This window comes from Buceros rhinoceros, unplaced genomic scaffold (genome assembly GCF_000710305.1).
Source record: "Buceros rhinoceros silvestris isolate BGI_N320 unplaced genomic scaffold, ASM71030v1 scaffold13769, whole genome shotgun sequence".
NCBI lineage: Eukaryota > Metazoa > Chordata > Aves > Bucerotiformes > Bucerotidae > Buceros > Buceros rhinoceros.
Genome location: NW_010432358.1, coordinates 1,467 through 12,693, shown reverse-complemented (window position 1 = coordinate 12,693; position 11,227 = coordinate 1,467). Strand labels below are relative to the sequence as shown.

At 41.6% G+C, this 11,227-nt stretch overlaps 1 protein-coding gene across 1 annotated transcript in view; it reads right to left on the bottom strand.

Moving 5' to 3' along the window:
* The window catches only part of DHX35 (DEAH (Asp-Glu-Ala-His) box polypeptide 35), a gene marked incomplete at its 5' end in the record, with an annotated part of 27,448 nt that extends 16,724 nt beyond the window's left edge, over positions 1 to 10,724 (bottom strand). The window contains 11 exons of the mRNA XM_010143761.1: positions 13 to 190; positions 1,436 to 1,594; positions 2,670 to 2,766; positions 3,085 to 3,197; positions 4,736 to 4,795; positions 5,352 to 5,421; positions 6,027 to 6,088; positions 6,891 to 6,995; positions 9,212 to 9,289; positions 10,116 to 10,208; positions 10,591 to 10,724. Coding sequence (XP_010142063.1) covers positions 13 to 190; positions 1,436 to 1,594; positions 2,670 to 2,766; positions 3,085 to 3,197; positions 4,736 to 4,795; positions 5,352 to 5,421; positions 6,027 to 6,088; positions 6,891 to 6,995; positions 9,212 to 9,289; positions 10,116 to 10,208; positions 10,591 to 10,724 — 1,149 coding nt within the window. The remainder of the gene's footprint in view (positions 1 to 12; positions 191 to 1,435; positions 1,595 to 2,669; positions 2,767 to 3,084; positions 3,198 to 4,735; positions 4,796 to 5,351; positions 5,422 to 6,026; positions 6,089 to 6,890; positions 6,996 to 9,211; positions 9,290 to 10,115; positions 10,209 to 10,590) is intronic.
* Positions 10,725 to 11,227: the final 503 nt, after the last annotated feature.

Here is an 11,227-nt window from a genome sequence, read left to right as displayed (position 1 = left end):
TCCCAGGGCTGTTCCGTCCTGCACGCCCTGCTCTCTGATTAGCCGAAGCTTTAGACACCGGCACCACCACAAGGCATTCGATGGCTGTTTTGGGGTTATAGGCCCGAAGCTTCACAAAACCACAGTCAATTACGAATGCAATTCCATGAATTGTGATGGAAGTCTCGGCAACGTTGGTGGCTACTATCACCTACGGATACGGACACAATGAGGACACTGTGAGATCCCCAGTCTCAGTCACACTATCGAGCCCCAATGTCAGTGCACAAGGACTCCAACAAAAGCTACCTGAAAGATCTCAGGTATGACAGTTCCAGTCAGCACACTCCAGAGTACAAAAGGATACAGCACATGCGGCAGAAAGAGCTTGTCAGCTTGAAATAAACCCGGTTTTTACAGACTGACGGTCACTTTCTTATTCAAATTCATTCTCTCTTCATAAAAGTAGCAGAACTTGGCAGTGTTTGCAGAGAAAACCGTTTGCAGTGTTTGCAGAGAAAAACATCAACTGACCGTAAATCAAATATGCTTATGTAGAGAACTAAGAACATGTTCTTTCTGCTTTGCAGTTATATTGAACTGTTACTTGTAATACTGGACTGGGGCAGGGGAAGGGAGCCGATGATGCGTTCCACATTCAGTATTCCTGCAGAGAGATGTTTATACACATGGCCTAAAATATCAAAAAAAAATTGTTCCCAGACATCAGAGGGAAATTTAATCCTTATTTCACCGAAAACTTAGAAAGTAAATCTGGAAAGTTAATTGACAAATGTCATACCCTGGAGAGAAAAGCAGTATTTATACTCGATGTTCTCCAATATCAGAATTTCACTCGTTAGACTCCAGCAGGCACAAGAATTGTTACAAGCCACCCCCGTGTAATTCTGTCAGCTTCTCTCAGCCCCAAACAGGCTCTACCTAAGTGGAAAGCACTAGTAGTGACCAGTTGAAGAGGTCTGGCATGTTAAATATCTGAACAAGATTTGCAGAAGTCAAAACAAAGCTTTTTTCTACTAAAACCAAGCAAGTTTAAACTTGTTTCTTAGGTGAAAATACAGCACTTAACCACTCTGTCACTGATTTTTCCATTACTGGTGGAAAACAGCCATGAACATTTAGACCACCAAAAGAAATAAACCCAGGTAAAAGTAGAGGACTTCAGAATGTAAGGAGCTGTGACAGCATGTAGACAAATACAAGGCTGTACAAAGACTCTTAACTGAGAAGTTGATGAGGTGGACAGAAGAGTTAGAACTGATGTGTCTGTGGTTTTGGTTCAATCTGAAAACTGCCCAGCAGGGTTAGGAGATGCAGAAAGTTTCCCTTGGGAAGTGTCTGCAATAGTCTCACGGTGCAAACCTGATACACACAATCTGTGTAATGCCAACACCCTTCAGGATGGTAGAAAGTGAGATGAACGCCACAGCCTTACCTTCCTGACACTGCGAGAAACCCTCTCAAACACCTTCATCTGCTCAGGAGAAGGCAGCCCAGCGTACATGGGGAGAACACGGAGGTGCTTTTTCATCCCAGTGCGAGCAAGGGCCCGAGCCTGTTCTATGAGCATAGAAACCACAGTCTCCACTTCCTCCTAAAGCCAGAGCAAGACAGAGGGGACAGAACAACAGAGTTGTCACTTTAACATCACATGGTTGTCACCTATGTAAGAAAAATGCACCAAAATAATCCCAATATCATTTTAATTGTTCAAACTCCAGCATCTTTTGACTAGCTCCCTCAGTTGTAATATTCTTAAGTAAATTGCTATTCATAATAAATACGTAAATATGTTCATTGTTATTTGAGACAGTCACAAATACATGAGAAAAAAATCTCAAGGGACTGAACACAGTTCAGGAGGTAGCAAGTCTGCCCACGTGTCTCCACTTGTGAGAGCAAAATGGGAGGTGAATCTATTTTGACAGAGCAGAATGCTGTGGGTCTTGATCAGGCATGATACGGGAACAGCATTAACACCTATTGCTCAGTTCCACATTTAATCTCAGCGATCAACTGCGGCATCTCACTCAAACACAGATAACAACATGTTCAGCCATCGCCTTGTCAGATACCCAGTTCAGGCTTTCAAAGTTAAATCAATAATGGGGATGAAGAACTTCCTGTGGAAATATTCAGGATGTTATTGAAGCTCTTCAAGGTAGCTCCTCACTGGAAAAATAAGCTACCTCCTGTTTACTCTTCCCAGCTGCAAAGCGAGCTGACAGGCATAAATAGAGCACAAGAGACTAGTAAATTTTCATCTCACAGCAATTTGTTTTTCTGTCAAAGGCTTCAGATGCAAAGCCTAACAAACGTAAATTCCATTTGCCTTAACTATTAGTGACGACTCACTGCCAATTCAACAGCTTCCTAGGTGTGAGTAGCACCACAAACCCCCACCAGGTTCTACTTACTAACAAAGCTGAAAGCATATAGCATTAAATGAGAAAAACTATCATCCATCCATTACTATTTTCAATAAACACAGGCCATGTATTTTCTACAAGTCTTTGGGACTGGTCTAATTCTGCTCCCATCAATGCAGAATTGTTTGCATCTTTCATGAGATTACAGTAGGCACAGCTAAGGAAAGCAGGAGGCTGAGGTGGCTTCACAAAGCCCACAGAACAGCACTGTAAAGCAAAAACTAATGCTTATGTCTGTACCTGGCCAGTTAAAAATGCCAGTATATCCCCATCGCTCTCCATCTGGTGAATTTTCATTGCCGTTTCCACAGTTGATTTTATGTAGTCTGGAACAGGACTATGGGGACAGAAAAGAGCAGAGACAGTAGCAAAACAGTACAGACTCCTCGCTTTGTAAGGAACAGACAAAGAGCTGGTGTTTGGACAGCGCACATCACCCGTACCCCATCCAGTTCATGCTGAGTCCTTGGGAATCAGCCTTCAGCACTTCACTTGTTTCCTTTACTCTACTGTAAGCTTAAAAACAGTACCCAAACATTTCCCAAACTGAATGTTCCTCCTCATCATCATTGGTCTGGGAATTTCTGAGCTCTGACTAGACAAAACGACACCACACTCTCCCAATCACCACTGACAGGACCAAACAGGCACACACCTCTGGATGTAGAAGATGTCCACTGGAAATGTTCTCCCCTCCACAGTAAGGATCACACTGGTATCTTTGCTGGGGTCACCAGTATCGTTTTGATTGAAGAAATCCCTGAATTTCTGCATTAAGATAAAATAAACACTTTCAGTTTGATACTTCAAAGAATTGAGGGAGAAAACTAAAGACATGAAGAAGCTAAATGACTTGGATGTTTTCTTCATAAATTTGACAGCATCAATTTAAAAATGTTAAAGTTTGATTTTGTTGCTCTCCACTCGGGGTTCAGGCACTTAGCACAAACACACTGTCTTGCACATTCATTACTTTGGGAAGCAAAGATGGAAAAGAGGTAATAAAATTAATGAGATCACCTGATACACTTGGAAAAAGCAGATATATAAACTTTTTATTGGATCTATAAGTAGCAAAGTGGAAGCCAAGAAGAACTTAGGTTCTAAAGGTTCTGGGTAAGTCTTGCATATTTCATCTGATTAAAACTTGCAGCTTTTACTGAACACCCAGATGTCACTTTGCAAAAGCAGAGTTGGGCTGATCTGTGTAAAGTTTTGATTTACGTGCTGTGAGAGACATTCACAAATGTAGATGTATTGCCAGTATTTTCAACATGGAACAGCAAAAGACTGAACCTTAAGAACCCAAATAATCCATCCCAACTTTTATGACCATTATAGAGACACCATAAGCTTTCTGTATTTAAACAAATGTTCATACAGTCACACTAATCACTTTGCTCCTATTAACTTGCTTTGACATTAACTGTAAAATATTTGAAATGTTGGAATTCTGGTAGTTAAAGTTCTGCAAAGGCAGAGTACTGTAATGTTTTTTGAAGAAACCAAATCTCGCACTACTAGAACTAGAGGATGAAACTAGATAAAACTAGCAGGGTTAAAAGAAAACAGGTAAAAGTATTTCATTATGTAGCTGATGGCAAACTGAAAACTGCTCTCACGTGATGTCCTGGAGACTTGCAGCCTCATCACGCAGATATAAAGACAAATGAACCAACAGCAGGTCCACAGATACATACTAGAAGGAAACAGCAGGCAGGAACTGTCTGTTTTCTCTGTTACAACCACTGTGGTGCCGAGGCAGCTCAACGAGAACAGACCCACAGCAGGTGGACAGGCTCACACCTTCTCCCTGAGCAGCATCTCCCATTGCTGCTGCGACCAGCAGAGCACTGGGCTGGATGAAACACTGCTCTGATCGAGGAGAGCGTTCCTTCTGTGCCTACTCAAAACTAAATTAATGACATTTTTAGGAAGTTACCTAAGTTTCCACAGGCCACTTAGGTTGCCTCAAATTATTGCTATCAGCAAAACACAGCTAAAGCAACAGCTCTTACTAGACTGGATGAAGCCAAGAGAACATCTTTTTATATATTAATGCCCAAAAGAGGAAAAGAAGCACCCATATCTGAAAAGCAGATCTGCATCGAAATTTACTTCCAAAAAACGACAACCAAACACAGCAACCTAAGTAGAGCAGATTTTTCCCTGCGCTCTTTCCTCTCTCTGTCACCCAGCAATGCCTCCCGAGAAGCAGAGCAGCAGAGAGGATAAGCTGTACATAAATAGAAGTGGAGCTGCCACCTCAAGGTCACTTCATCTCAAAGCAAACCTGTGAGCTATACCTCTGCATCCAAGGTGGCTGAAGCCACAATCAGTCGGAGATCCCCACGCTTCTTCTGCACCTAGGACAGAGACCAAAAACATCCAGAGTAAAAACTGTTTTCTGAGATACAAGGCTAGAACCAAGTTTGCAAGCACCCAGATTACCAATAACTTTTTCTTCAAAAATGCTGCAAAACTACAAGACAGGGGATGAACTGAAGCATCAGATCCAATGACCTGATGACTGTTTGCAATCTGATATATTCATTTCAAGGGCATTCAGTCCGTAATCATTACAGCTTACTCCTAATTTCCGGTGAGCATCAGAGCTTTAGAAGATTGCAAATCAACAACAACCCCCTCTCAGATCACTTCACATGATCAGCAGCAGCAGAATGAAGACTCTTTTTGCTAACGTCACCTAAGGAGGTATTTCAGCATCGGGGGAGGAAACAGAGACTCCTGAGTGTCAGATGACTAGAGTAAATAGCTGGGTATGTACAATAGGTTGTAGGATAAATGAGGAATGAGAAATCCCCCTCTCTCAAATGGGTTAACTCATGAGCCATCAGGATCAGAGGTTTAACAAAAAGGATGAAGATGAAAATGGTTACAGAGAACATTAAAAACATTAACCTTTTTTAGTAAGCCAATGGCAATATCTGTATAAAGAGTCCTCTCATGGGCTTCATCCAGCATGAGGACACTGCGAATAAAGCAGAAAGGAAAGGTTTGATTGACACTAGAGTCAGTGCCTTCCTGTCTTCTAGAAACAGCATTATTTGAAATCTGCTGTTGCAGTATTACTGCTTAAATCTGCTTAGAAAACTGTGGAAGCTAAAAGTGCCACAACAACGTAGGGAGCAAAGTGCAGATATCGCCATGTATCACTGTTCTTTATTCAGGCAGGCTTTGGGAAAGGGGTAAAAGAAATAAGGTCTAGCTTTACTGTACTGCACAGGTTTTCTGGATATCAGAATAGCCTGTGTTTGTGTTTATTGTGGTTTTTTTTTATTAGCGTCAGAAAGAAAAAATTAATTTAAAACCAGTAAATGAAAAAATTCTGACTCTGTGAGGCCCATTCAGCTTTTGTTCCAAAACCGCAGTACCAAATCCTGCTGAGTTTGGTGTTCCAATAATAAAATCCAATAAACCGATGTTCTAACAGCCTTTACAGCATAAAGACATCAAACTTGTAATATAATTTTCACAGCTTTTGGTATTTAATTTATGATAACCACAAACTGATCTAAAAATACGCAGTGTTTATCAGATTACACTTTAGCAAGAGTTCATTCCATGTTCCCTTACCTATATCTTGTTAACAAGGGATCAGCCATCATCTCCCTCACCAGCATGCCATCAGTGAGAAACTAAAAGTGAATGCAAAGGAAAACGTCAGTGAAAACCCTCCAGCTCTATGTAGCCATCAAACAGCAGTTTGACCTGGGAGTCTAGCTATGGCCTTGAACTAGGCAAGAACTGGTGTGCAAGGTAAAAACCTCCAAATTCCCAACTCCAAATGTTTAATCATCACTCTCAAGAAAACCCCAAAAAAATATTCCAGCTGCATTTAATGAACAAACATCTCTACTTCTTTCACTTTAAAAGAGCTACTAGCCTCAGGAAAAAAAAAAATAATCAAGAAGTAAATTGTCTCATTCATCATCGTTGCTATTCCAGCACAACCAAAGGAAACTCTGGTCTGTACCAACACAAGCACCATTAATACTGCACACAGCGCTAAGGAGCAGCTGCACAGCTTGCTACTGAATCCCCACCAAATCACGCTCAGCCTCCTCATCTTAGGTTTTAGCTGTGCTTTTAATCAAGCTCTATTTTCGGGTGGTGAGGATACTTCAGCTGTGATTCACTGCAGCCTTCCACCGTGACTTTGAGTGACGTACCCTGTCACACTAGCACTGTGCCAGCATCCGGCCAGACCTACCTTGAAAATCTCCTTTTGTTCTAAAATGGTGGCTGCCAGACCAGCAGAACGAACACGCAGTTGTTTCACTGAGGTTTGGACAGCCACGGCTATTTGAAGCACACCTGGAAAACTGAAATGCTCTCTACTTTTTACTAGGCATCACCAGGTTCTCATTGATTTTACACAAGTACTCGAGGAGTTTCAGCTAACCCTTTCAGAGTAACCACATCCTGATCATGTTTCACCTTAATTCTTGTAGCCTGGGGATCCGTGCAGTCATCAAACCGAATACAATAGCCAACTTCATGCCCCAACACTGCACCTCGTTCATCAGCAACTCGGCCTGCAACCTGCGAGAAGAGGTTGTTACAAACAACAGACAGCTCACGGCACACGTCTTCATTGCATCATTATTGTGGCCACAGAGAATTAGCATCAAAACAGGAACAAAGCTTCCAAAGAATTAATTGTTCTTGTTCAGGCACAAAATTCTGTTTGACATAACAGCTTATACTGAACAGACAAGTGGTTAATATTTTTAAAATATTTTAGTGCAAGTTAAATCTGTTTTGCACTCCCTCAGCTCAGGAAAGCTACAGAGGTGCCTTTCTGGAATAAGTACTCTGACAGACCTACAAAGGCAACCACTCAACCAGGCACAGCGCTGGGGAAGGACCACTGACAGCTGGCATGTGAAAAGCAAAGAGTTCAGGTAATGGCATGCAGAAAAAGTTATCAGTTAAGCTGATCTGTCCCTGAACTTACTCAGACTTTTTTTTTCCCCTAAATAAAGATGCTACCTGTACTTTTCACAATACAGAATCTTCTATGCTGAAAACAGACAGAGAACCGGCAGAATATTTAAAAGCAGCATCAATTTTTGGAACAGTCCTACCCTGGACCAGTTTTCAGCCAATAGCTCCTTTAGATAACAATCTACAGAATATTAGGTATTATCAGGCCATGGTTTCAGCAAACTGCAAAAGACATTTAATAGCTAAAGACACAAAAGGTCTCCACAATACATACATTAGTCCTAGCAGAATTCCAAGGGGAAGCTACTTTCAGCTACTTCAGTGACAATCTAAACCATACTGACAGGCAGGGAATTCATGATTTCACTTGGAATCTTACCACTCCACCCCTTTCGGCCCAAGCATTCAGGATAACTGTCAGTCTGGGCCATCTCCATGAATTTCGGGGATTTCTAAACTCTGCAACTACCTTTCTTTACTTTTGACAACCCCCATACTCTAAGATGGGAAAAGTAGAAGAGCACACCGATTAAAATAAAAGATCACTTTCAGTGCAAGACAAAGCAATAAATCATCAACTATATCCTGCATCCCCCTGCAGCAGCCATACGGCCCAGGCAGTTTGCAAAAACAAACTCAAAGGAAAATCCTACCATGTCTCTATACCAAGCCCTACTTGAGTCACCTTTTTATTATAGGCTTATAAATAATGTGATAAGACATCAAAGAGAAACGAGCAGTAAGTTTGTCCTGAGAAATCATTGCAGCATACACAACATCTCCTGTAGAACCATGCGCTGTCAGCTGGATGCCCTGCGAAGGAGAAAAGGGAGGCCACTGCAGGCAGCCTGCCTAAAGCACAAGAGGCAGCTCACTGCTAGGGACTGACTCCTTAACCACGCCGGATCTGGTCAAAGAACACGGGGTGAGTGCAAGAGAAAGTCGTGCAGCTCCTCAGTCTGCTGCAATTTCACAGAGGCATAAGCCAATTTCTTGCAGGTACAGATGAATAAATTACAAAGAACAAAAAAAATGAGGGTTATCAAACAGCACTTCAGTTTTCTGTACAAAAAGGATCCTGCCGCAGAAACCGCAGTCCAAGGTTTGGCAGCGGTTATAAAGACAAGGAGTGCTGGACGCTTTCTGCGCAGGCTGTAACCAGGGAGTACCAGTTGTTGCCCTCAGTATCTCCTTCCTCTTCCTCTTGTAGTACATCTAGTTGACGTTATGCTCTCCCAGACATACTGTGCATATGAAAAGATTTCCCACAATACAATTGTTTCTTCTTTTCCCCAACACTCTTACAAGGGGAAATAAAATAAAATAATCAAAACCACAATAACAAAAAAAAGCAGCACAGAAAAAAAGATTCTTAAAAAAACAGGTATGAGTTGCTAGGAGGAGGTACAGATCCTCCTCTTTTTTCCACTGGCTCTGTTATTGCACACAGGTTTACACCACGACTTTACTTTGAGAAAGAAGTTAAGGTCACACAGCACAGTTCAAGGGCAGAGTCAATCACAGCTCAGCCCTGCTCAGCCCCATCTTCCGCACACAGTTCTGCTGACAGCACTCAATTTCGCTTCAAAGCTTCTACAGCTGCACTGCTGGACTTGGAATCTTTGGCAAGACCCACTAATCAGGTTGAATTCAGCGCAGAGCTTCAGCAGTTCTGTGAGGAAGATAAGCAGAAATGTCTGCGCACTCAGGAGCTCAAGCAGTTGTGATTTCTGCTGTTCAGCAAACCCTGCTTACAAACTGGAGGTTATAACGACCACAAACTGGGAACGTTTGGACATGGAGAAACTCACTGAAACAGCAGCAACCCGACGAGGCTGTGTCACTGCAACAACTCTTCCTTCGGCCGTCCAGCCAGCTTCTGCCAGGTACTGCAGACAGACGTGGAGGACAAGAAACAAAGCGGTCAGGCTGGGGTTACAGCGGGGCGTCTGTTCTCTGCGCTGAGGGCTTTTTCCTGGTCCTGACACTAACTGTTGCAGGACCTTAGGCAAACACCTAGAGATTCTGAGCATTACTAACGTAGCCGTTAAACAGCACAACAGCTGCTTCCTAAGCACAAAAGCTCTCAGAAAGCATCTAAGAGCAGTTCTTTGGGTCTCAAGTATTTCTGAACTACTTCATTATTTTGTCTCTTCTTTATTTTATAAGCCCTTTGAGAAAAAAAGCTAACCAGCACAAATCCTGTGTTCACAATGAAATGAATGACATCCATCATTAGTCTGCAACTTTTAAAGGTAAAATCAAGAACTACCTTTGAAACATTTTCAGGCTTTTTTCATTTCTGACACAAAAGAGAAACTTTAACAAAACCACAGAAAATACAATATTCCCCAAATCTCCAAGGGAAAGCTGGTGAGAAAAATGTCCCTTTTTTCCTTCTCAAAAACATATTCTCAACAAAATTTTAAACATGATTATGGCAGAGTAATAAACACCTACTGCAGCACAGCGACTACTATTTGTACGAGCATAAATTTATTTGTTATCTATGGTCCTTTCCGTAGTGAAGAAGGTTTTATATCACAGATACACCAGCTCCTGCTATTCTCTCCTGACATTTCTCTCCTTCCTGGCCACACACACCAGTACAGGCGAACTCCACTCTCACCATGCAGTCCTGGGGTGCTGGTTTAACTTTTCACGTAAAGTCCCCTGAGGAAACACTTGACTGTACCAAGTTAAACAGACACTTACTTGTGGAATCTGCGTTGATTTCCCACAACCGGTTTCCCCAACAATCACCAGAGTTTGATAGTTCTCCACTAGATAAAGTATGTGATTTCTTAGCTGAAAGAGAACGTGACATTTAAATATCACTACCAGATGTGTGCAAAAATAAGAAAATACTTAAACTGACAATATTTACACTTCTAGCAGACACAGTAAATTCGTTTTACATTGAGTTTACTGCCAAAGCTAAACAGTTCTTTAAAATCTATCAATCAATCACATGCATATCATAGAGTAAATAACATAAATCTAAAACAAATCTATAAAACTGACAGTAACAGCTGACAAACAGGACAATCAATTCCAACAAAATAAAGAGAGCGAGGTCATAAAATTATTATTTTATAAGGTAGAGTGATTCTATACCACTCTTTCACAAAAAGACGTAAGAGCCTGGCATCACGCAACAGATGTAACACACCCAGAAGAGTTTCTGTACCTTAAAAACAGGCAGCCTTTGTCTTTGCTGTTCAATAGAAAGGGAAGCATAAGGATTATAGATGATGGTTACGCCACTGCTCTCAGCCGGACTCTGTCGCTCCTCCGAGATACTGACACCAGGACCTTCCGTGCCTAGATGACAAAAGTTAATTTTAACTGGAAGAAGACACTTCTGCCTACTGTATCACAACACAACCAAAACAAATACAGTTCTTGTGAGGAGGAATCATGGGTAGCAGCACGTATCAAGAGACTAACTTGTCTCCAAAAGTAATCAAAGCATTAACGAGCAGTAAACACACAGCAATTCTTTCAAATGAAATATGTGTCTCCTGATGGTTAAAAAAAAATAAGCTAATGTGAATGAGAACTTGAATTTTTAAAAGAAGGAGGAAAAAAGCACACTGGGAAAATGAACGGGAAGATCTTGGAAACCTTCTTCTTTTTCTGTGCCACAGTTCAGATATATCTTCAGTATCCTTCTCAGAAGTAAGTCCACGGATGTTCAGCCAACGGTCAGACATGTAACAAAACTTCTCCAACTGTATAAACACTCAACCTTGCTGACTCATGAGATAGGACACTCGCTTCAGATGCGGATTCACCTCAGTCACTGAAACTTGATTTATTCCTGA